Genomic DNA, 26668 nt, shown 5'->3' with positions numbered 1-26668 from the left:
TACGGGAACTAGTTCAGCCCCTCCACGTTTACCTTAAGCTCCAGTCTTCAAAATGACACAAAACAAGAGACACCCTACTGAGCTAAGCACGGCTGCCCCAGCAAATACAGGGTTCCACTTACATGCTCTGTTTTACACAACAAGAGCCTTCAGAGAGTTCTCTGGAAGGAACTGTGCGCAGGAGGTGTAGGGCTCACAAACAAGGCACCAGCCTCCAGCTGCTACAATTCATTTTTAATCAAAGAAGCCATTCCCAAGAAACCACTGCTCATTCCTTTCACATTCCACATTTTATTGAGTTTGGCTGGATTAAAGGGTTAGTTGTATGGTACATGAATTCAATAAATATTTAAGAACTGAATGGTGAAGCCCCATCGCATTAGAGCAGGGAGTTAAGTACATGGATAAGTAAAAATGTATTACTTCGAAAAGATCCAATAACTAGCTGCGGTGGATAAATGTAGCTCTCCAAAAAAAAAAAAGATTGTGTGTGTGCTTCAGAAGGCCTTCTAGCCAAGGGCAGCATGGAAGCCCATTACCAGAAAACTGATAAATTAAGAGTAGGTTTTCCATACAAAATAAAATGCACTGCAACAGTTCTGCCATCCCCTGGTCAAAACTGAAAAGGAGTATTTACCAAGTGCAATGCTCTGCCTTGTCAGGCTGGGATGGAGATGAACTCTCCAGGCAGCAACACACCTACCACCAGTTTGCTCCTTGAAAAAGCTTTTTGAAAAGGGAACAGGAGGGGACAAGGAGTAAGAAATGGTGGGAGAAGGGTCTCATTGGCAGATGGGCATACACTCCAGCTTTCTAACCTTAACATAAATTGCTCCTTTGCCATGACAGGCAGCACAGCAAGCATACGACACACCCAGCCTAGGGATGTTTTCTTGCTGCCTGTCTTTCACAGAAAAGAAAAAAATACCATTCAGGTCTGCTTCTTTCTCTGAAGACACAAGTAACAGTTTTTAGTAAATGAAAAGAACTGTCTGAAGACCCCAGGACTGATCTTTAAGGTAAGTGCCATTAGCACTTCCCCTGTCTGTTCAGAAGTCCTGCCTATAGGGTTCAATGTAAAACCATGCAAGAACACTTAACTTTTCAGAAAGCTCAGCTACAAAAGCAATATACAAACTTCTCATGCACCCTATCCATACCTGTGCACCAACCCCCAAGTGGATGGGGAAGCTACAACAACACTATTGTGATTGCCCCTCCCTGCCATAGTTCCAGCAAGCCACTACATCCTGAAGTAACACTAGTTGTTTCTATCTTAGAAAGACTCCAGGCAGGTGAAATGGCTTTGCTGGTACTGCAGGGTAGATCCATTAGGAGCCACACATTATACACTCATCCCGGTTCTCCAGGGAACACACCATGGCTGCTTTATTCCTCTCCTTCTCTTCCTCTTCCCTGGAGGCCTTCTCTCGCTCTCTGAGTTTCTCTTTGTTCAGAGTGAACTGGATGGGGTTAGCAGCTGGTTTTGTCCTTAGATAGTACATGCCAGTCTTCAGACCCTGCAGAGCAAAAGCATGAGTCTAAGAGCTGGAATCAGCTGGAGGTCAGGCGAGTAATACAGCCAAACTCTGAACTGCTGAGGCTGACCTCCCTTAGCCCATACCGCTGTACTGGCCTCAGAGTCACATCTAGCAGTAGCCAGGACTAATGGGAGCAACGCTACAAGCATCCACAGCTTTACTGCTTTGGAGAGATGTTCCACTAGTAACACCAGATTCATGGAAGGAAACAGCCGTTTACCCTTCTAAGAATCAGAGAGACCAACTTTTCATGAAAGAACTTAGCAGCCTGCATCTGCTCTCTGTTCTGAACACGCCTCCCACCCACCCCTCCCAGATACCTGCTTCCACCCATAGAAGTGCATGCTGGTGAGTTTGCCGTAGTTGGGTTCTGCAATATGGATGTTGAGAGACTGGCTCTGGTCAATGAAAGCGCCTCTGTCTGCTGCCATCTTGAGGACAGTTTTCTGGGATATCTCCCACACTGTCTTATAGAGCTGTTTCAAGTCATCAGGAATCTCAGGTATATTCTAAAAGGAAGAGGGAAGAATTTTCCAATGCAGTGTAACCAGTGACAGCCCAAATGTTCACTTTTTTGAAAAAATTTAACAAATACTATTTGATTTTATAAATCGGATTCTTCACCAATTGCTGAAACTTCAGCAGTCCTGACCAGAACTAAGGCTTTTTACAGCCCAACTCTATCACTGAATCCAAGCATCCCGATTCTGAAAGCACACAAGCGTAAAGAAACCTCAGTTGCTGAAAGAGGACAGCTTCTTCCAGGAAATTTGAGAGAAAAAGCTGTTTGCAAACAGACCATTACTGTTTTGCCCTGAATAGGTCTTACAAAAAGCAACCCAACAGCTAGTACTCCCTCAAACTTCAAGGTGGACGCATTTTGTTAGCACGCATGATACCAAGCGTAACAGCCACAGTAGCATTTCAGACTCCACAGCATAAATGATTCATCCCACGCAGACTTCTACATGTAACTTCTGGATCTGGATGTCACATACTCAGCTACTCCCTGCTACAAAATTACCCCTTTATAATCTTTATGATAAATGGGAATCCAAACATTTGCAGAACCTGCCTAAAGTAAAGCAGCCTGACTCAGTATTTGTTCTAGCAAACCAGCACATTTCCATTGGCCTTCTCGATCACACGGGCAGGCTCCAGCAGGAACAGATTATCGCTGAGCTCAGGCACATCCCCTCGTATTTCTAATGGAAATGCCACACATTGCAGCTTTTCCTCCACAGGCTAGCTGAGTCACTCATACAGCAGACCTCAAAAGCACTCCGCAGCAAAACAGCCCCCCTGCCAGCACCTCACAGACTAGTTGAGTCCCTGCACTTTTCTCCCTGTTTCTCACACGTACCTGGATAGAGCCGTTGTGGGCAATGATTTGGTTTTTCATCCCCTCATTCCACAGGCCCCTCTCTGTGAGATCTTTCAACAAGTGCGGATTCACCACCTGCAAGGGGCAAAGCCCAAAGAATGAAAGCACTGTATATTCTCATCTATACGCCCTACCTTATGGTGCAGCTACACCTTCCCAGAGGAGGCAAATCCAATGCACGCAGTTTGTAAATGGTTAAGTAAGACCTTGTATGGTACTGACAAAGTTTGACTTGTCAGTCAGCACTGAGGCCAGACTAGGCACCAGGTTAAAACAAGGTAACAGTTGTGAGATGCTGCTGGCCACAGCAGATGACAACAGAAGGCTGGCTGCAATGCCTAGCTGGCACCAGCCCGGGGCTGAACTAGTAGGACAGTAATGGGAGAAGCTACTAGACATTACAAACGAGAAAGGGCAGTGTATGAAACTCCCCCGCATGAAGAACGCCAAGAGATGTGAAAGGGAGAAATTTGGGTTTACCAGGGCCGCTGACCACAACCTGAATTACTAAATAAGTAAAATCACTAGGACTGCGGTCAGAAGGGGAAAGAACAAAAGAGGTGCAGGCTGTTTATCTAGGAAGAAAAAACAGTGAACTTTTGCTTGCTGGGACTGGGGACAACTGTCCAGCAGCCCTGCACCTGACCTGCAGAGCAGGTTAATAAACCTGTTGTTCTGACCTCACTACACACGCCTGATTTGATCCTGCAGTCAGGAGGAAATGGGAGTGCTTTCTCTAACATCGATGAGGGGACACCTCAGAGGGGACGGACAGACCAGACCCCCCAACAGTTAGATATTCCCCTGGCCTCACATAGAGGTCTTTGCTAATTCCAGCCTCCAGAACTCATATTGTTTCTCCTTCCTGAACAGCAGACCCCTCTGCATCTGCAAAGCTTTTACATGACCTCTTCAGATCTCTTCAGCACTTTACATACAATACAGCTCTTTCTTCAAGACTGTGCAAAGCAGCACTGTGGCCTCAGTTACTCTTCCCATAGCATGCATGTCCCTTCAATAACTTTAGTAATCATCATTCGTTTAGCAATTTCTCCTGCAGGCCATCTTGAAGACCTCATAAAGGTTTTTTCCAGTCAAAAGCAGCACTTCTTTACAATTCTGAGTATTCCACAATGACTGCTGTGGAATAAGCAAAACTGTACTACTACAGTATGTAGTACAGGCCTGACGTTCCCCTTGGTGCTTTTGGCCTTCAACATAAACATCCAACTGAACAGTTACCAAGTGTGTGGCCTCCATCTTGTCTTCCTAAGCAGCGAAAGTCATAAAAGATATGAAAACAGGAAAGCTCTTTCACACAACATACCTGAAACTCTCCTGAGAGGACTCTGCGTGTGTAGATGTTACTGGTGTAGGGCTCAATGGATTCGTTGTTGCCCAAGATCTGAGCAGTGGAAGCAGTTGGCATGGGAGAAAGGAGAAGGCTGTTTCTGACACCATATCTAATAACAATAGTCAAGAGTTAGAAAGCTTCGACCATGTGAGACAAGACAGAAAAGACCCAAGAACAACAGAGTTTATATACTGTCTGCAAAGAGCAAGAGGGCCAGTATAAGGAACTCTGGGCTCACACGCTCAGAAATCTCACTTCTCAGTAGCCTGCAAACCCTCAGATTACCTGCAGTAAAAAAAAAGGAAGCTCCACTAAACTTGTAACGTGGGTCAACATGGAAGTGTAACTAAAGCCTTAGCTATTTTTGCCTTTAATCAGAGGCTTTCCCAAATTATTTAGTCATGAGAAAAGGCAGAGGAAAAAACCCCAAAAAATCTGTCAGGCACTCCACAACTCCACAGCACCCAGGCAAAACCAAAACGAGCAGCCCACGAAGAGCCTGAGAACTCTCCATACACAAGACAGAGACAGATTTACTGAATTTTAAAATTAGAGCCATACAAATTGAAGAAATTCATTACAGGCACTTCAGCTTTAACAATTCCTTTAACAATTTAACAATCTTCAGGATGTTCAAGGCTCAGCTGCTTTTCCATGTCAGCTCCCAAAGAGCTTTTCCATGAGCTCCCAAACCCAACTGACACTGTCCCAACTCATCACTACATTTGTTTAACAGGTACACAAACCATTCTGCTGATTCATTCAAGATGAAGTAAGAGCTCACCTAAACCAGTCTAGGGGGTGGGCTCTCTCTGACTTGGGGAAAAAAAAAAAAAAAAAAAAAAAAAAAAAAGCAAGCAGCTAGCCATCCACAAAACAGTTTTGAAGAAAGATCTACTGGGGCAAAACACATAGGACCATTTTTACCCTTCTGCCCTTTTGATTTTAGTCAGAACACAACGAATGTATTTTACATCTAATACAAACTGTGTAAGACTACTCACTTAGCAATCTTCTCCTTTAAAGCCTTCCAGTCCCAAAGATCAGATGGGGTGACCTTCCACATGTCATACTGAAGAATCTGAAGAACACAGGTATTGTCCACATTAGACTGCACTCTTTTCTCCACACTATAAATCACATTGTAAAATGACCTGTTATTCCTATTAACTATTCTCTACAATTCAGCTTCAGCAAAGCTCCTCTATCATAATCTTACACTCAATCTTTTAATTGTGCTAAAGACGACAGCCAACACAGGATGAGCCTTGCTTTTCTTTTATTGCTCTCTGCACCTCAGTTTAACTTACGCATTTCTTACTGCACTTAAGAAGCCGTATTGTGGAGGAAAACTCAAGCACCATTTGTACCGTTGTGACATTATCAGCCTAAGGTGTTTCAGTCATACATCTTCTGTGTCAAAGGCCAGGCACAGTCACATTACCTGCTTTTCATAGCTTTGGCACTGACACACGACAGCTCCTGGTACTTACTCCTTTACTGACGGGAGAACCCTCATACGTTTCGTACGGTCCTTGCTCCTTGGCAAGTTCACAGCTGGCTTCCAAAGCACCATAATAAATGGTCTCAAAAATCTGCTGGTTCAAGCGCTGGGCCTCAGGACTTTCAAAAGGGTACCTCATCAAAATGAAAGCATCTGCCAGGCCCTGCACACCAATGCCAATGGGACGATGGCGTCTGTTGGAACGTTCAGCCTGCGTGGCATTCAAGCAAAGAGAATAATTACCTTTAGCACAACTACATAGAATCATAGAATAAATAAGGTTGAAAAGGACCTCTGAAAGGAATTTTTCATCCATACCATTGCCTTAACTTTTGAGCCATCCATTCTCTTGCAACAACCTGCCTTTCAACTCTGCCCAGTTCCCCACTGTTTGCTGTTTGGTGGGGCAAGACTTTGATGACCCAAATTAATTTTGTTAGAAGTGATCACCAACCTTAACTGCTCAACCTGACAAAGGAAGCCATGATATAGAAGTGAACACTAAGCACTTTCTGAAAAACAGGCCCGTGAAGACATTTCATAGAACAGAATCAGAGAATTGTTCAGGTTGGAAAAGACCTTTAAGAACATCGAGTCCAACAGTAAACCTAATACTGCCAAGTCCACCAATAAACCACGTCCCTTAGCACCACGTCTATGTGTCTTTTAAATACCTCCAGGGATGGTGACTCCACCACATCCCCATGCAGCCTGTTCCAGTGCTTGACAACTGTCTCAGGGTAGACATTTTTCCTAATATCCAGTCTAAACCTTCCCTGGTGCAGCCTGAGGCTGTTTCCTCTTGTACTGTCACTTGTTACCTGGGAGAAGAGCCTGACTCCCACCTGCTTACAATCTCCTTTCAGGAAGTTGTACAGAGCGAGAAGGTTCCCCCTGAGCCTCCTTTTGTCTAGGTTAAACAACCCCAGCTCCCCTAGCCGCTCCTTATCAGACTTGAGCTCCAGCCCCTTCCCGAGCTCTGTTGCCCACCTCTGGACACGTTCCAGCACCACCATGTCTTTCCTGTAGTGAGGGACCCAAAACTGAACACAATATTCGAGGTGCAGCCTCACCAGTGCAGAGTACAGGGGGACAATCACTGTCCTGGCCCTGCTGGCCACACTGTTTCTGATACAAGCCAGGATGCTGTTGGCCTTCTTGGCCACTTGGGCACACTGCCGGCTCATGTTCAGCCAGGCTGTCGACCAACATCTTCACATCCATTTTCTCCCAGGCAGCTTTCCAGCCACTCTCCCCAAGCTTGTAGCATTCCACAGGGTTGCTGTGACCCAAGTGCAGCAGCCAGCACTAAGCCTTGTTTAAACGCATGCATTCAAATTGTATACGCTAGAAAAATCTGATCCTCATCAGGTTTGGCTTCACACTTTGGGTATTTGTTTATTTCCTCCTCCAACACCCAGCTCTGCCGCTTGCCTTTCTATGTTCTTGCAATGCAACAAACCCTGCTCCCATTCCTCTTCAACAATTGCCAACTCTCTCCCCACTTTCCTTCCAGAAAGCAGCCTATGCACCCTCCAAAAGTGCATAAAACCAAAAAGACCGAGTTACACCTTGGGATCTTTCCAGCACTCTTTTCTCTGTTCCGCTTTCCAGTCTATTCCTAGTGCTGTTCTGTGCTTTATGGAAATCCTCACACATGAAAAAATTCCAACTGCAGAATCATCTCAAGGGGAGGCTTTTTCTACAACTCCTTTGCTAAGGAACCATTATGGGTTAAAGCGTAAGAAGCCACTAACAAGGGGTCACAAATGCAAACAGGTAGTTCATGGAACTCCCAACTATTTGCCAAAACAGGTTTACAAAATCCCTCACTGATTGCTTCCGCCCAAGACTGAACTGGGATCGCTACAGAACAGCGGGCCCTTTGTCAGCAGACACTTGGCATGCCTTCAGCCCTGTATCAGCTCAGCACTGCACTCACCTCTGGCACAGGGTAGTAGTTGATATCAATGATTTTGTTCAGGTTTCGGACAATAACTTTAGTGACCTCAGCTAGCTTCTTGAAATCATACGTATGCTCTGAAGTGACGTACATGTTCAGGGCTATAGAGGCCAAATTACAAACTGCAACCTGTGGAGAGAAAACAGTGAAAACAGGCATGCCAGCCAAACACCCCATGCAAAAAACCCACAATCTCAGTTCCAGAACACACCCTCTATCCAAACTATACGGAAACAAAAGGATCAAGCAACCTATAAGGTGGGGAAAAAACACTCCTCGTTTCCATGTTATCTTACGAGTTGTTAAAAAGGGGTGACAACAATTTTAAAAGCATTAGTAGAAGTCAGTATCACAATAAAAATTCAGTTCTCTGGCCTGGTCAATCTTATCGCCTGCAAGCCATCCTTACATAAATGAAGCCTAACGATTTCTTTTGTTACTAGAATCTGCAGCTGATCTGAATATTAGGGCATTTTCTAACATGAACATTAATTCCAATCCCAGAAGAACTGAAAGACGTCAGCTACGATTTCTTACGCAGTGCAGGCAGGCAAGATGACTCTCCACCTCTTCTAGACTACTCAGGATTTTATGAATACTGAGTAGTTCAAAAAGCGTGAACTAAAGAACTACTAGGGGCTCAGGCAGTAGAAACTGATATGCTCAGTTACAGCAGCCTCAAGAGCTTTACTGCACAAGAAATTCCCAATGATGTACTCCTCATTTCTATGTTCTTCCTTGGCCTTTCTTTTTTGTTCACAATGCTAACATAACACATCCACAGAGCACCAAGATTAGGGTAGTACATAGGGAACTCAGGGGGAATTGTTACTAATACATAGGCCTGGAGGTAAGAGAGGCATGGTTTTACCAAATCACTAGCTGAAGAGATGCTTACATCAGCTACCAGCAAGCCAAAGAGCTCACTTCTCCCTCACACTTTCAGAGGTTCGCTTCAGTGGGTATCTTGTTTTATACCAAATCCTCCATGGGACTTGGAAGGGAGGGGAAACCCACACACAGTTAGTGGAAGAGCTGTAAGTACTTCAGTTGAAACATTCCCAGAATTTTCTTAGCTACCTGTTCCCTTCCCCAACCAACAGTCAGATACATCTTACCTTATGGAGACAGGCTGGGAGAGCTGGGGCTGTGCAGCCTGGGGAGGAGAAGGCTGCGGGGAGACCTTAGAGCAGCTCCCAGTGCCTGAAGGGGCCGACAGGAAAGCTGGGGAGGGGCTTTGGGCAAGGGCAGGGAGTGGTGGGACAGGGGGGAATGGCTTGAAGCTGAGAGAGGGGAGATTTAGGTTGGACATGAGGAAGAAACCCTTCCCCGTGAGGGCGGCGAGGCGCTGGCCCAGGCTGCCCAGAGCAGCTGTGGGTGCCCCATCCTTGGCAGGGCTCAAGGCCAGGCTGGACGGGGCTGGGAGCAGCCTGGGCTGGGGGGAGGGGGCCCTGCCCCTGGCAGGGGGTGGGACTGGCTGGTTTTGAAGGTCCCTTCCAACCCAAACCATTTCATGATTTTATAATATTCTAGAAACCTGCAACAAGAGCATGCACAGCTTTCCTAAACACTACAAGTTCCTGTTCTCCACCTACCTCATCTTTGCTGGTATACTCCACTATTTCTGTACACAGATTGCTGCATTTGATGGTCCCCAAGTTCTGCTGATTGCTCTTTCGGTTGCAAGAGTCTTTGTAGAGCATGTATGGTGTGCCAGTCTCCGTCTGTGATTCAATGATAGCGTACCACAGCTGCTGGGCCTTCACCACTCTGCGGACACGGCCCTGCTTCTCATAACTGCAAGAGGACAAATGTTGCTTAATAATTCCCAGGCTCTCCAAAACCAGCAGTGAAAGACAGTAATTTTTAACACAACATCAGGTTCTCAGGCAGGCAAGACCCCATTCTCTTCTGAACTAGCCAGAAGAGTATCAGCAGGGTATCAAGACTGTCCTTGTTTAAAGAAAACAGAAATCTTTCACTGTAACATCCTACGCAACTACTTCAAAACAAAGCCATCGACCGCATTAAGCGGGGATCACTTCAGAATTTCCCTTTAACAAGCTAAAACAATCATACATACATCGTTCTATCTCCAGCAGGTCAGAGTTTGAAGCAAACAGTAAGCAGACATTCCCCATCTTTGCCCTTTTACCATCTGATAACAGAATTCACTGACCACTTACGAGCCACCACCACCAACCCGTGCATTGGCTCCCAGACACCACACTCCAAGGACAGTTCTGTGAATGGGTGACTACTACTTAAAAGTCTATTCACTTTTCTTACCTCTCATATAGTTTCTCAAATTCCTCTCCCCAAACCTCATCTAGGCCAGGACACTCATTTGGACACATTAAGGACCAGTCCTGTAAGAAGGAAAAACATTCAGAGAAAATCTTTAGGCACCTCATTAACTAAAGGCATACAACTTCATCAACAAATCCTGCTGTAAACAGGAACATGCAAATTACACTTCCCCTGCTAAGAATCCAGGAACCAACTCTGCCAGCAGACGTGGGGAAGGTGTTTTATCAGACTAGTCAGATTTAAAAAGGAATGATACAAATAGTTATGACCAAACTGCATGTTTAGTCCTGAAAGGACTGGTTCTCAAGACGTAACCTGTTTTAAAGCAAACACAAGCCATCATAAGCAGATCAATTTACTGAGAAGATTTTGATGCTTTAAGAAAATTCCAGAGTAAAAATTTAATGTAATAGTGTAAGTACATAAGTCATGGGCTGCCAGACTAAACATCGAAGCAAAGTATCCCACTGGAGTTCTCCAACTCCACTGTCTACCTACACAGCCTACTTCTCAAATATGGTGCAGCAGCTCTTTCAAGAAGCTCCTTTGCTGCTAGGAAGACAGCTCTGCAACCTTTCATGAACTCCATCCCAGGGCTGGTCACCTGTTCCTCCATTACCAGGCCTATTCTGCACCAATCAAGCTTCTTACCTGGTTGGTTTCAACTCGCTTCATGAAGAGATCAGGAATCCAGAGGGCAAAGAAAAGGTCTCTGGCTCGCTGCTCTTCTTTCCCAGTGTTCTTCTTTAAGTCAAGAAACTCAAAGATATCCAAATGCCATGGCTCCAGGTAGATGGCAAAAGCCCCAGGTCTCTGTTACATAAAACATAGTCAACATCAGAACACATTGCCCTTGGAAAGCAAATCTGCACTGCTCCCGACTGCACACAATACCATAAACTAATTGGAGGTGAGTTTTATACTCTCATTAAAGCAATTTCAGTATTTTTTGCATTACTGTTCTCTCACTTACTGCAACTGGGCCACGGTATTAGTTCCAGATTCTCAATAAAAATTATTAGTAACAAAAATACATATCCTCTGTGTAAACAAGAGCTTGATAAATCTTGGATTTACTTATTGTGTCATGCCTCCATTGGACTGTGTGAAGACAAAGGATCAAGAAGCTTTCTACAGCCTTATGCCTTAATTCACTACAGGGCATTCAAGGACTGACTAACAACCAGTGCAAGAGGCTGCTCTAACATGTGCGTATCATGTACGGGCATATACCAAAAGACATACCTGCAGGATAAAATGCATAGTGAAAGGGGAACACCAGAATGTCAACCAGGGGGGGAAATGCCCTATTTTAATTGTGTTTCATCTACAACCACTGCATCACTCACTGATGTTACTGGGTCAATCCTTTACAGATGTGGAACCTCCCTCTCTGACCTGAGGTTCCCTTCTTGACTTCAATTTAAGGGGAAGCCAGTACCTTGTTTCCACCTTGATCCACATAACGAGCAGTGTTGTTGTAGACCCTCAGCATTGGAACAAGCCCATTGGAATTTCCATTTGTCTGCAGAGGCACAGGAAAACCATCAATACTGAAAAGCAGCTGCCTGAAGAGATGGGCCTACATTTTCTGTATGTCTTCCAGCAGTCTGCAAAACTTTTATGCTGAAAGCTAGGGACTGACCACCCCCATCAGTTATTTGGTATTCCCTTCCCCACACCTTTTTTACCAATAGACAAAAATATATATATCGGCTACTGGTCCCACAGTTTAAAAAGATGTACCTCCTAACTTCTTCCTCTACACTGTGTAATCTAGAGGTTTGCAGAGGTTACATATGCTGTGACAAAAAAAACCAAACACACATTCAGAGATGATCTTGGGCAGTTAAAGACGTACAAAAAGGAAAAGAGCTAATGCACAAGTCTCTAAGTACATCTCTAGGTTGCTCATACATAAATAAGCTGGAATTGTCTGATCAAACAGTGGAATAAGATCCTCTTTTTAGAAGGACTTCTATTAGGAGGCCAAAACACAAAGGAAAACCAACCTTTTTGCCTTAGAGCATACTGGAAAGGGAAGGACTACTGAGCTAGACAAGCTGCTGTGTTAAACTGACTGGTAGAAGCAGCATTGATTTGGCAACCAAAATACAGAGATTTCCTGAAACCAAGAGGTTAACCTCTGCTGGGAACACCATCTGCACGCTCACCCCAGCAATATAGCTGCCCGTGGCTCTGATACAGCTCACAGCAAGGCCAATCCCACCAGCAGACTTTGAGATCAGTGCACACTGCTTGAGAGTGTCATAGATTCCTTCAATGCTGTCATCCTTCATGCACAGCAGGAAACAACTAATGAAAACAAATAGCTTTAGCATACAAAGATTAAAACAAAAAGTCAAGAAGTATTTCACCGAGGCTGCAGTAAAACACAGGTAAACACTGAATCTTTAACATGCTATGCAAAGCAAATAAATGAAGCAAAACCATAGGTTGCAAAGTGGAATACAGGATAGTTTTATAAAAACATCATGAGCAATAGTTGTATTACCTAAACGTGTGTTGTTGAAGCAAAAGGTTTTTAGAGTCTTTTCAGTTATGCTTACTACTTTTAGAAGGTTTTAGAAAACAATTACCAAGATTTGTTTTGTAATCTACAGAAGACTACGCACATAGGTACCTTTTAAATAAAATATAGTCATGTAAACATTACCATTGGCTTTAGAAGCTTACAGAAACCTATGTATTTTTCCCCAAAGACTACACTAGGTAACAGGTTAAATTTGACAGCAACTTCTCAAAACTTCATAGAACAATCACAAAAACACAGCTACTCTTTTCAGAAGATGTGAAACTATTTCATTTGAACAGACCCGATCTCCAAAACTTTATCTTCTCCCAGTTATGCACTAAGCAAACTTGAAAGCCAAAGATACCTGGAAAGTTGAGGCCGGTTGGTACCTGCATTGAATAACGTGGGGGAGGCATGGGTAAACCACCTTTCAGAGAGAAGATTGTAGGTTTCAATTGCAGCATCAATGTCATTTTTGTGGATCCCCACCGATACTCTCATCAACATATGCTGAGGACGCTCAGCAACTGAATGCAAAAAGCAAAGAAGAAAACAGAATGTCGGTGTGACATTTACTATTGGTACAGACAGACGTAGAGGTCATGGCAATAAGCTACAAACAGCATGCAGTGGGCCACTTGAGAGCCATAGTTTTCATAGAATCACAGAATAAACCGGGTTGGAAGGAACTCCAGGAGGTTGCCAGTCCAATCTCGGGCCCAAAGAACAGTCAGCTGAGAGAGTCAGAGCAGTCTGCTCAGGACATTACCCAGCAGAGTTTTTCAAAACTCAAGGACAAGGACCGCATAACCCCGCTCAACAACCTGCTCCAATACGTGACTGTTCTCATGGGGCACACAGAGAAGCGAACACACAGCTGTACTAACAGTTAAAATCCAATCAAATATCCAAACCTGCATCCAATTGCTAAGTTTATTATATTACAATTAACCTCTCATCTTTCTGGTGTCCTAGGATTTTCATGCTAAGGACCTGCAATAACTGGCACAGATAGCCCAGTAGCTCTTTCAAGTTTAAATTTATTAGAAAGTGCTTAGCGTTATGAAACAAGTCCACAGCGGGACACAACCTGCTTCATCTTCTACATCCCAGATAACAGGTAGCTTTCAAAGCACAAAGGTCCTTAGAACAGAGAGGTGAAGTACAGCTGTCCAGGTCACACTGCCATTATTTGGAACACTCAAGTAAATTTGCCACAGTGCTGCTCTTTAATGATCAGCTGTTCCCCTTGCAAGCATACCACTGCCACCAAAAAAATGCTAGATTCTTAGCCTAAGGAAAGAAGTTGCACATGCCCAGAGAAAACCTACTACGAATGTTTTGCTATTTTTTTAAAAACAGTACATGGTGCTTTTACCGGAATGCTATAGGGAAAGCTGTGAGGTAGCCTATTTACCTCCTCAACCCCTGCTCTGAGCCATGCATGGTCTTGATTTTAAATACTATTTTAAGTTGATACAGACAGTTCTTACCTTTTGAGTTGATTTTCAGCAAGTAGGAACGTTCTAGAGTCTTAAAAAGAGGGAATGATTTTTAGTAGACAGACAGTTTTTAAAAAAATCCTATTAACTCCAAACTTAAGTATCTTCATGCTCCTTAACCTGGGCTTCAACAGAAGCACCAGCCCTGCACTCCAGTCCCCCTCTTGTTAATGACATAGGGTATTAGGTGACTAATGACTGAAAAAAAACCAAACAGAAGTCCACTGTGAGATTCCAACACTGAGGAGTCTATACTTTGGATTATGGAGTGGTAGTAGTGCGTGCAGTTGCAACATTCACCGCTACCTCTCAACGCACAGTGAATGAAGGGTAGAAGAAAAGGGAGTTCTTGTTCTCCACAACCCTGTCCCTTCTTAAAGTATTGTCCGTTGTGCCACAAGAATGCTTTCCAGACAACCTGTATCACAGTCTGCAGTGCTGGGTGTCGAACACACAAAATTAGAAATATGGCAATGCTGCAACTAGAGCAGATGCTTGGATTAAGCTTGGATTACATCAGTAATTAGAGGATGTCAAGAATTTCATACCTATATACATATAGAAACACACACACCCATTCAAGGTCCCCTCCTTCCGTCCTTGCCTATGCTGCTTCCACAGCTGCTCTGCTCTTGACATGCACTAGACGTTTCCTCATTGCAGACTACTTCCCCCAGACTAGAAGGCACCATATCAGATGTGTCAATGGAAACTCTAGGGGAAGACCCCCAGTTCTTAGATTCACAAGAACTACCTGAAGTACCCAGTGCTATGGAATTGTGAAATACTCTCCAGCTAACTCTCCAGAGAGCCCACTGCATCGCACACTAAAACAACTAGGCAAAGAACAGTATGTTGTGAGGGGAGCAGGAGGAGCAGATGGTGGGGGCACAGCAGACTGGACCGGTTGTCGGAGAGATGTGCCAGCAGCATGGAAGAAGACAAATGCGTGGGATGACACACTGAGAACAACTGTTACACAAAACAATGGGGAAAACCCAAAATCCCTTTTTTGGTTTATTAAAATTTAGATTACTTCCTTGAGGAATTGCATGAGCTGGGAAGCTTTCAACAACATTCAGTTGCTATTTACTGCGAAACAGTTAGAGCCCAAGAGTTAAAATACTACAGCAGCCAAGGGTACACAATGAGGCCACGAAGAAAGTACATGATTCACCTAGTTAGGCAACTGCTTTGTGCAGGTACTCTTCGTTTTTTAACAAACTCATTAACGTCCCACCTACTCCATTTGCCCTCCTTGCCCAAATCTAGATGGTTCCACAACTATTCTCACTCTTCCCACAAGACTCAGCTCCAGGACAGTATCAAAACAGCTGTCTTCATTATCATGAGTAATGTGCTTTTTACCTTAAAACCAAAATAGTTGTAGGAGAAGTCTCTGTCATAGATAATGGCAGAATTCAGGCGCTGAAAGGAAATAATACAGAGAAAAATTTACATTTACAGCCTTTTTGTGCCTCACGTTAAGGTATAATAATGCTATCATTGTTTGGCATTTCTGGCCTCAAAGATCTAGTGAAACTGACATCACATCAGAGGAATAAAGTAGGGAAGAGCACTTAGCTTGAAACAACAAATGCACAGTTTTAACAAATTTTTTCCAAGTATAATGCACAATTGTTGGCTACATCTTAATGAAATCTAACTAGACACTAAGAAACACAACATAGAATGAAAATACAAACGTGACTTCCTCGTAAGCACAAAGACCTGAAACAACCTGAAGTCAGAAATCAAACATCAACTCTCCCTTTTGTGCAAACAAAACAGATTGCTACATCAAAAGGTACTTTTCCTCAAAATTAATCGGTTCCGCTGATCATGACTACAAGGACAACCAAGAAGATTCTAATTCAGAAACATCCTTACATGAAGGAAATTCCTACATCCTCTCTTTTAAACTCTCCAAAACAGTGCAATTACCACCTGCACTGGTTTCTGCATTGTCTTTCTGTCCTAAAGCAAACATGGCTCACTTAAAAAATAAGAAAAATAAATTATTTGAACTAGTTCACTGAATTTTTAAAACTGAAAAAGTGAAAAAGTGAAAAAACCATTACATACATCTTTGTTGGCCAAAACTATGTCTAGAGTTTCTTTGGAGACCATTGGTGAGTGCTTCCCATTGTGAGGGTTTATGTAGTTGTAGAGATCATCCATCACATCTGCAACAGAAAGGTATTTAAAAAGAAGGACAACCACACACATATATGCATCACCTGCCATTTGTTTTTAAGGATTTAACAGGCAGGACTACCCATCCTCTAAAACAACGCCCTCCAGCTCTACAAGCGTGAAACTTTTGTTCTATTTGCTCAGTACTATTACTAATCTGTTAACTTTAAAAATGCACTTCTCTTACAATGCTTTTTTAATAGAATTTATAACACATAACAAATGGAAAAGAAAGTGGGTGCAACCTAATTTCAATCAGTTACATTTTTCATCAATCTACTTATACAGATACCTTTCACAAAACAGGCAATTTCATATTCCTTGTGACACGCCTAAGACTCATGTTTTCCATCTCCATGGCATTTTTAGTTAGCCTGGGTACTTAGTAACTTCTGCTTCAGAAAGAGATTTCCCTATTTATATCCCCTGAAACTCCTACTCCCTTTCTGACTAATTGCTATGCAAGTGCCCCTGAAGAGACTTACCACTGAATACTTTCTTAGTTTCTTTGTGCAAATTGGACACCGCAATCCTTGCTGCCAGGATAGCATAGTCCGGGTGTTTGGTGGTCAAGGTTGCGGCCGTTTCAGCAGCCAGTGTATCCAGTTCCACCGTTGTGACACCACTGTACAGCCCCTGAATCACCTTCATGGTGATCTGGGCCTGAAAAAAGGAAAATTCTAGAGGTTAGCTACCTGTTGTTGAGGAAAAAAAAAAATCCTCATGTTTCAACCATTTGAGATGTAAGATGTGCTTCACTATAAGCAGTACCATTCACCCTGTTTGAATAGAAAAGTGAATTAAAATACCAAACCCTCTCGGTGAGGTACTGACTCCTAAAATTTCAAAATAATACTGGGGCAGAAGGGAGAGTGAGGAAAGCGTGAAGAAAGCAGAAACTGCCAATCCAGAATCATTAACAGTTTTTATTCTGCACTTTCCTGAAGGCTAGGATAGAGTAGCAGCAAAGTTCATACGGAAAAAAGTGAGATTAAAACAGTACTTGCTTGGAAGTTTTGAAACTCCAGACGAAGCTTGACTTTATCAGTTTCTGAGACATGGAAGCACTATGTTTAAAATCATTTCATGACAAGAACGAAAAAAAAAACCAAGCCTGGAAGGGATACAATAGCTTTTGCTTCATGGCTTAAATTCATCTTCATCTGCCAGTTAGGACCTTTTGTGGGAAGACTTTTGCATCTACCATCTCTAAAGTATGTTCTGCTTTTCTCTCAAGCATTTAGCACTGATCTCTACAAGGAAGAGTATATTCTATACTGGAGATGGGAGGTCTGATCTAGCGTGGTAACTGCTGAATGTGCTGGAATTGTCAACAGCCTCACAAAACCAGGACCTGTAATTTTCAAACCTTACCCTCTGAAAGTAAGCACATGAGGTCAGGGATTTCTAGCATTGGCTTGTAAAGCACCTGGCACAAGAAGATCCAAGTCCAAAAGGAGAAACTCAGTTCCAGGAAGAGATGTCACACACTACTGCAGACTAAATAAGAATGCGGCACTTTGTGTAAGATTAGCTTCATTATTAAGACAGGGTTATTAAGAGTCAGGAGGAATAGGAATCTTGCTTCTGTCCTACGTCACTGAGATCAAGTCAGTATACTTTGTGTTTCAGTAATCAAGTCACTAACGCTCCTCCTCCTGCTCTCTCTCCATGGCTGAAGAGCGCTACTTTCTGGTGCAGAATGAATGTCAAGATATTTTACAGATGCAATTTAAGAAAATAGATCAATAGAGATGTGAAAAGCCTAAGTTGACAACTCCAGAATGAACACACTGGGTCTGCACATCTGTGTAATAAAAAAAAAAAAAAAAAAAGTCTCACAGAGATCGGTGGATCCGCAAGGGAGTCAGCCTCTGTACAGGCTTTGGAAGGAGAAGCTTACACAAGTGCACTCAAACAAGCTTACAACATGCACTCAAAATCGTACACAGCTCGAAAAAACAAAGTAGGGATACTATAATGACAGGGGGATATTGTCAGACAGAAAGGGCACCTTATTTTATGATGAGAAGATCAAGAGCTACTTTCCATATAGTATTGCTCAGAATTTGCAGACTGAAATAGAGAGCAGTGTACCAAAACCAAAATATGTGAATTGGAGCAACCAACAATTCTTTTTTAAGCACAAGAAGCTAAATTGCTTCAACGTCTAAGGTAAAAACAATTTACAATAGGTAAACTGATTTTTCTCCCCACCACCCTCAGACTCTGTACCTGTGAAGCAAAAAAACCTCAGAACACAAACAATTAGAAGAAACACATTGTGAATGCATTTGCCCAGAATTCCTGTGCAGGCTGCCATGGCTGGCTTTTGCCAAGGAGAAGAGCTGGGTAACAATTGCTCACCACTGTCAGCTTTTAGCAGCTATCACCCAAGGGGCAGGGAACAGGACAGCAGGAAAAAGGACAGACTCACAGGATCGACGAAGTCAGCATTGAGGCCATAGCAAAGCTTCTGGATGCGCGACGTGATCTTGTCAAACATGACGCGCTCTTGACGTCCATCTGTTGGAGAAAAGGTTGAGATCACAACAGCTCCCATTACAATAAAGAACGAGTTAAGCACAGTATCCTCCTAACCTAGCACCTCACACAAGAGGCCAGCCCTCTTTTAGGGAAGCCTGGGATGGGAATCACCAAGGACAACCCGCTTATGTTCTCTGTTTAGGCCCAAGACTACCGCTCCACCCCAGCATGCTCCTGCTGCAGATGATCTACTCCACACGGGACCCCTCACTCAGAGGCACAGGTCTCAGTATCGTGAGGAAAAACAGGGACCTCCCACCACTTCAAGAGGGGTACAACTACCCGCTACAGGGCCAAGAAATTCCCACCCCACTACACCTAAAACTTTGCATAAATGCAATTCTCGGGACCACCGCTGCAGATGGGGAACCCAGGTGAGGGCCACCTTAGCCCCCCTGTCCCCCAAAGACTGGGGTTTCCTCCTCTGGCCGAACACTCTCCTTTGATCAAAGGTGTGGGGACCAAGCCCAGACCACGTTGCCGTGGTGGGTGGAGGATGTCTCCCAAAGCAAACCGAGGGGTCTCACCCCTCACTCTCAGTGTCATTGGGGGAGCTTCCTCACTACTCCAGGGTCCCTGCAATGCAGATGGGGTGCTATCCTCTCACTCTTGGTGCCATGCAAGCTGCCCCCAAAGCACAGGGGATCCCATCCTTCCACATCCCATGAGGAACCCTCTGAAAACAGAGTAGGGGTCCCCATCTGCTCACTTTAAGTGCCAGAAGAAGGACCCCCAAAGCAGAGGGGGTCCCATCCCCTCACACCAGACACCATTAGAGGGACCCACCCAAAGCCATGGGGATCCAGTGTCCACTCACATCAGGCGCCACGAAAGGGATCCCCCAAAGCAGAGGGGGTCCCGTCCCCTCGCACCAGATGCGAGGAGAAGGACCCCCCCAAAGCAGAAGGAGTTACCCCACCCCCCTACACTCGGAGCCATGAGAGAGACCCCCACCCCAGAGGAGAGGGGCGACCCCATCCCCTCCCCTGCGGTGCGGAGGGAAGTCCCGTGCCCGGCCGGTGCCCCTCCACGGCGGAGGGCTCTTCCTCACCCCGCTTGACGACGTGCATGGCGGCGGTCGGCGTCCCGGGTCTCTCAACGGCTCCTCAGCGCCAAGCGCGGTCCAAGCGCTTCCCGCTCCCGCCAACTGCACTGACCCCGCTGCGCCGCCGTAGCGCTCCACCCCTCCGGCTGAGGCTCAGGGCGACATCTTGCCTCCGGGCACTGTCTCCGTCTTTGTGCTCTTCCCCCCACCGCCAACGACTTCAGCGCTGCCTTTCACCGTTAGCGCAGACTCCTCCCTTCCTCCATCCCTACCTTCCCCCGACCCCTTCTCCCGGGAAACACCACCCCGCCGGGGAACAACACCCCGCTTGCCCGCTTCCAAGATGGCGACCGACGGCCCGCCTCCCACGGCAGGAGGCGGTGGGACGGGAAAGGGCGGTGCACGCCGGCTCCAGGGCGGGACGTATGGAGCCCGCCAAGGGACAAAACGCCCTCATCCTGCGATAAGCAATATAGCAGCAACAATAGCAATTACAATTATGATAAAGCAAGGCCCAGTTTCGGAACGAGAGGCGGTCGCCCCCAACCCCCTTTCTGCCTGTACCCCACACAGAACGCCGCCCCCCTGGGGCAGAGGCCTGTACGGGCATGGTGGCCCGTGCACCAGCATGGCACCCAGCCCAGGCTCTCCTGCCAGCAGGCTGGGGCCATGGGCAGGAGGGGAGCTGGCCCTGTCAGGAGAAATGCCTCTGGGGGACACACAGTCCCCGGAGGGCTCTGAAGGCCGGCAGCGGGGGACGCTGAGCTGCCATTCCCAGCCAAAGCGGTGGGTGCCCCAGCTAAGGGTGACATCAAGGGCACACATCCCTCCACAAAGACCTTCTGGGATGTTAAAGAAAACTATAATTGCTCTTACAACATTAGGACTGACAATGTTGATGAGGGTCACCCTCCCCTGTGCTTCAGGAGGGCAAGCCTTCTCCTGTGGGCATCCACCATCTTCTGCAGTGCTCGCTCCTTGCAGCGGCAAGGGAATCGCAGAATCACAGCATGGCTGGGGTCAGAATGCACCTCTGGAGACCTCCCCAACCTCCTGCTACAGCAGGTTCACCCACAGCAGGTTGCACAGACTCACATCCAGGCAGGTTTGAATGGCTCCAGAGCAGGAGACCCCACAGCCTCTCTGGGCAGCCTGTCCCGGTGCCCCAACACCCTCAAGGTAATGATGTTTTTCCTCACATTCAGATGGAAGTTCCCATGTTACAGTTTGTGCCCGTTGCCCCTTGTCCTGTCACTGGGCACCTCTGAGAAGAGCCTGGCCCCCTCCTCGTGGCACTCGCCCTTAAGATATTTGTAGGCATTGATGAGGTCCCCTCTCAGTCTTCTCCTCTCCAGGCTGAACAGCCCCAGCTCCCTCAGCTTTTCTTCCTAAGGGAGATGCTCCAGACCCTTCATCATCTCTGTAGCCTCCACTGGACCCTCTCCAGTAGTTCCCTGTCTCTCCTGAACTGGGAGCCCAGAACCAGACACATTAGTGCCTGGGTGTTCAGACAGGGCTCACCGGCAGCAGCACCCAAAGCAGTGCTGAGGTTTATGTACATAATCCAACCCAAAACATCAGTAGTTCCTCTGCTAACCTGCTCTGAATGTCTTGGAAACCAGCAGCCAACCAGCAGCTGTGGCACTTGAGTCTGAGTGGCACGATAATATCTTGCATTTATCATTTACAGGATCTTCCTTTTCTGCACAGAGCCTGTGAAGTGCTTCTTCAACCACCCCAAGAAGCACACCTACCTGCAGGCGACAATGCTGAGCAGCTTAACGCTGCATGGCCTCATCTCTGCAAGTGGGAAAGGGGAAGCAGAGGCGAGTATGGCACCGCACCGGAAACTTCAGGTTTTGCACCATGAGAGTATCATCATCCAATGTGCAAGTTACCCTTTAGCCAAAGCTAATCTTGTGAGTCTCAGAAAGAGATCCCAGGAGCTATGGTGGCACAAAGTGGCTGGAAATTCAGTTCTTATTTCTTCTGGATGGGCCACTGTGACTTCCTACATGAGGGTGTTGGTTCCATTCAGGCTCAGAGAAAAAATGGCAGTTAGCAATTCCTCAGCACCCAGGTTTGCTTTGAAGGTGTCCAGTGCACCAGCATGCACCAGCAGGTCAGCCTGATCCCACTCAGCTCGAGCGAGCCAAACAAGAGCACTACACAGAGGCTGTCAGCCCAAAAAGCTCTCATGTCAAAGATGTGACACGCAGAATTTTTGGAAGTGATCAGGAAATGGGAATAAATTCGGGGTTGTTTCTCTATTTTATTGGGAAAAGGCCTACAGAAGGAAAAAGCATGGCATTTTGATCTGTTTGAAGACTGAGCCGTGCTCACAGATCTTTGCCCTGAAGTTATTCTACTTTGTGTTTTGTTCACCCTTTTTTGAAAGAAACAGTAGTAGGTGGAGCAGTGGTTTCATTTTATGAGGATGTGACTGTATGTTGTGAGTTAAACGGCTGCAGAGAAAAACCAGCCTCCTCCCCTCCAGCATGTTGTGGTGAGATCAGAATGGCTGAGATAAACTCAACTCTTCAGAAAGGTGAGTTTTGGGAGGAAACGTAGCAACGAGAAACAAACTTCCTGAGGCTGTGCAATACTTTACCTCCACCCAGCTCTGAGACAGCTCTGGCTGGAGTGAAGCAGCTGTGCTAACAGGTTCCTGTTGTTACTCCTTTACTGATTTCCACAGAGAAATTTCCTTTTTCTGAACAAGCTGCTTCATTAGAAACTATCAGAGCCACAGGCACCTGCAGCTAGCACCTCAACTGCACAAGGGCATTGAGCTTTTCCCAGGTGGGAAACAAGCGCTGAGCTAGCACAGCACTCAAAACCAAACCACGATTGCTTCAGTACCTTCTGTTCAAGCAATATGAAGCCACAAAGCAACGGATCTGATCCTGCCGTGTATCAAGGGGACAGTCACACCAAGGAAAGAGTGGCTCCCACCTCTTGGCCACATACTCCTGTCTTACCTAGTATGAAAGGAGCTGGGAGCCTGCCTGCAAGTCCACTACACTGGCATGCTCTGTAGGGAGCCCAGGATGCTGGACCATCAGATTGCTGCAGAGATTTGCATGTTGTCTCACTCCGGAGCTATGTGATGTCCTGATGCCAACACATTTTCTGGGTCAAAAAGTCCAGCTTCCCTTTTAGCAGGGAACAGGGTTCAGTCCTCTCTTCCAAAGCAGCCATTGATAATGCTGATGATTACGTATCTGACTACATAGCTGGTAAAGCTGGGCAAGTCTTGAGTTCACGTCTTCCCTTTGGAGGGGCAGATTCACACTTGTGCTCCCCATCACCCAGGGACCACTGTCCCTGGCAGGCTGCAAGCATCTTCAGAAAACAGTGTCTCTCCAGTTCTCCTGATTAAGATCTCCTGCTTTTCCCAGTCTTGCTGGCTTATGCTGTGTGCTTGTAGGTCATGTACTGGACTGGGCCCTGAGAATAATCATCCTGAGGCCTTGACAGTGTTGCAATGCCAGGCTGCCTGGCTGGTAGCACTCCTGGTGCAAGTGGAGAGCTGCTGGCCTTGAGGAACATCTCCAGCCAAAGCAGGGGAAACCATGTGAATGAGGTAGAAGCCTTGAACCACAGTCTGAGCTGCACAGAGATATCTTAATCCAGCCAGTGACAAAGGTCTGGGCTGCTCTGTGACTCTTGCTCTGGGGGCCTCTAGGCTACAGTGGAAGTTGCAAATATCTTAGGTATCTTGGGGGTTTCTTACAGGATTCAGTCTGTGTGGAGAAAGTACAGATGGAAGAGTCTAATCCTCCACCTCCTGGTTGTTTTGTGCATCGTAGCACGCTATACTGATTTCCCAGCTCTGATTACTAGTCACCCTGTTGCCCTGGGCCAACTGTTTGCAAAGCTCTACCATAAACAAGACCGCCAAAATTACCCAAAATAAAAATACCTCTTCCATTTCCCTCTTTTGTGTGGAGTTACAGTTAATTCCTTGACCCAGAAACATCTGTAGCAATGCTGTTCATTTGCAGAGACTGCTTGATTTTAATTGTCTCTCTTGCAAGGTCTAGGACTTTTCACAGCCGCAGGAGCACAGCAGCAGTCTGGCAGATGTCATGAATTGAAGGCGACCACATTCACCGAGCAGCATGACTCTTTCTTCCTTTGGTTTCCTCCTATGATGAGCTTCCTTTTTCCTCCCAACTTAGATTCGATTGCAGTCACCCCACAAAGACTTTATGCAGTCTTTCAGAGGGGATCACCAGCTTAGTGGATCACTGGACAATTCACAACCCATACCCATCTTGCAAAAGTGTTCTCCGTTGAAGAGTTAATTCTGCTGAACCTGTATTTGAGGTCTGTTCCTTTCTCCACTCTCCCTTCCTCGCTGCATTTTTGGGGATAGTCCTGGTTCAACAGGTATTTCCTTCTTCTGAGAAGCCTGCTCTATTCTAGAAGTTAGAAACAGCTGGCTCCAGATGCAGCATGATGGCAATGGCCAAAGAAAGGCAGGGGCATGCATCAGCCATGAAAGAAACACACGTAATCCTGAGAGACAGACAGAAGCTGGTGTATAGCAGAGGATCAGGGATCTAACCCAGTGTCCCCTGGAAGATGCAGAGGAGACAGAAACTCTAACAAGAATAGAAGATGACTCAGTGGCTGGAACAGGGGAACTGGGGGAAAAATACTGAATCTTTCATGGACAGATCACAGTTTTAAGTTGAGGTCTTTCAGCAGCTGCTACTACTGCTGACGCTGAGCCCCTGTGAAGGCGGCAACGGTCTGTCTCCCAGGAAAACTGAATCACAATTTCTGCTCCTTATTTGGCTGTCTGGTTTTCCCGGCAAACAGGCCAGGAGAGTGCAGACACTAACTGGGGAAGCAGGGTGACAATAATGGGTGTTTTGTGGGATGCAGACATGAAAGATAACCTGGAAAGGGAGATGGAGCCATTCCTGAAATGACTCCTTCCTTTCCACTTGGATGCTGTTCAGCCTGGGGGGAACAGCAGACCCCTATGTGTCCCTTTGTACCACTCCTCCTTTCTTCCTCGTGCCTTCATGCCCACTGGCCTTCAGCGCTGGGTGGAAGCCTGGTACCGTTGCCTGCCTCCTCACACTGCTCTGCAGTGGGGTTGGGATCAGCTGCAGCCCTCGTGTCCCTCCTGTGCATGTCCCCCACAGCTGGAGAAAGCACCAGGCTGCTCCTGCAACGTGGCTTAACCACAGGCGTGTGGGGAGCCCAGCAGGAGACCACATCCCAGCAGACGTTTGGTGCTTAGAGGGACCACGCCAGTGCACACCCTGCACCCAGCTCTCCATGAGCCACACGTCCTGTCTCACCCTACTGAGTGCAGCCCTGTCCCCAGAACTTCTGCAGAGCAAGCAGTGATGCCTCTGGTCCCTTCCGGCTGCAAAACCAAGTGGGATGAACCATTAGTGGGAGGCTGTGGAGGCTGTGGGCTCCAGGGAGGTTCATGGGAACCCCATCACAGTAGGTCCTGCACCCCTGGCCGGAGCAGGCCGGGGTGGAGCTGCACCTGGTGCAGGTGAGCAGAACGCGGCCATCCCTCCCTCCCACCACTGAGCAGGAAATGCCGGGCCCCTGGCACCCACCATGCCACTGGAACCCATGGTAGGACCAGGGGGCCCTGAGGGGATGTGCCTGTCCTGCCCTGTGCTGCCCCAGGCTGCAGGAGCTCCCACTCCCAGTGCCAGGGATCCATGGGGTGCAAGTTGCCCTCCACAGTGCTGTTGCAGCTGGAACCTCCCACAATGAGCCATGGTTGTGGTGGGAGCAGCACGGCATATCTGGATCCTATAGGGCTTTCCACAGATCGTTGTCCCTTAGCCACCCACATGGCAAGGTGATGGCCAACCCTTGGGTCTCAGCCCGGCTCAGTTCCTCTTGCAGTCCCTCCACGTGGAGCAATGCCTTTCTCCATCCCCGATGGCTGGGCACCTCCTTGCAATTTGCCCCGTGGCTGCAGTTTTGTGGAGCTGTCAAGATTTCCCAGGGTGCACAAAGCAGCCGGAACCTGGTGGGGCAGATCTCCCACCCATCTGGAGGGCTCTGGGGAGGCTGTGCCTGATGACACCCGCTCTCCTCTCGAGGGCAGGCGGGGCTGATGCCTTTTACTGGCCAGAGCATCTCTACAAAGGGCTGAAGGGACCCCACTGCTCATCCTTGTGTCAGAGCGCTCACAAACGGCTTGTGCAGCCCAGGCATGGGGCAGCCCTGGGCAGATTTTCTTCTGGGAGACAGAAAGTATGGGACAGGCAAGCTGAGGGGGTCACAGCTCCCAGGTAACTCCAAACAGCATGGGGTACTTGAATGGTGGGGGTGATGGGGCTGCTCGACAGTCCCCTACACGCAGCCCCTGTGGTCTGGCCTGGGGGGGCTGTGAGCTGCCCTCAGGGCTTCAGCCATCAGGTCTTGCTGCAGTGGACACATGGGACAGGACAGGGCTTGGTGACAGTGACAGCTCTGGATGCTCTGGGCTGACAGCCCTTGTGTCCCACTGTGCCATCTCGCCGTGATGAGCAGGGAGTGAGCAGTGAGGCTGGGATACTGGCTGTGCTGAGGCTGCTGAGCACTGCTCTTCCTCAGCCCCGTCCTGTCACTCACTCCTTCCTGAGACCCTCCCAGTGACTTTTGCCAGCGTTTGTGGTGGGTAAGGTGGTGAGGAGCAGGTCCTGCTGAGCCAGCGGGGCCAGACAGGCTGTTCAGGGAATTTCCATTCACAGCTCCAGTATCTATAAAGCATGATTGGAAAAGGGGAAGGGTGATAACTGCATTCATTGCCCC

General features: G+C 46.7%; 1 protein-coding gene across 1 annotated transcript; it reads right to left on the bottom strand.

The window, feature by feature from the left end:
- Positions 1-271: 271 nt before the first annotated feature.
- On the bottom strand, positions 272-20207 carry RRM1 (ribonucleotide reductase catalytic subunit M1). The gene is made up of 19 exons (XM_056328990.1): positions 19889-20207; positions 18728-18816; positions 16776-16953; positions 16180-16280; positions 15463-15522; positions 14086-14125; positions 12957-13119; positions 12231-12372; positions 11498-11581; positions 10708-10869; positions 10036-10115; positions 9342-9543; positions 7726-7875; positions 5773-5994; positions 5284-5360; positions 4253-4388; positions 2905-3000; positions 1862-2050; positions 272-1520 (listed from the first exon to the last, which is right to left on the bottom strand). The coding sequence occupies exons 1-19, from the start codon at positions 19905-19907 to the stop codon at positions 1332-1334; spliced, it is 2379 nt and encodes a 792-aa protein (XP_056184965.1). The 5' UTR covers positions 19908-20207; the 3' UTR covers positions 272-1331.
- Positions 20208-26668: the final 6461 nt, after the last annotated feature.

The sequence above is a fragment of the Falco biarmicus genome, chromosome 2 (assembly GCF_023638135.1).
Source record: "Falco biarmicus isolate bFalBia1 chromosome 2, bFalBia1.pri, whole genome shotgun sequence".
NCBI lineage: Eukaryota > Metazoa > Chordata > Aves > Falconiformes > Falconidae > Falco > Falco biarmicus.
This window is presented reverse-complemented; position numbering and strand designations above follow the sequence as displayed.

Coding starts and splice junctions, on each gene's coding strand:
- RRM1 (XM_056328990.1), bottom strand. Junction 7,876..9,341: donor AGTATACCAGCAAAGATGAG/GTAGGTGGAGAA, acceptor TTCTCTCCACAG/GTTGCAGTTTGTAATTTGGC. Junction 5,361..5,772: donor GTTCTCCCGTCAGTAAAGGA/GTAAGTACCAGG, acceptor TGTGTTCTTCAG/ATTCTTCAGTATGACATGTG.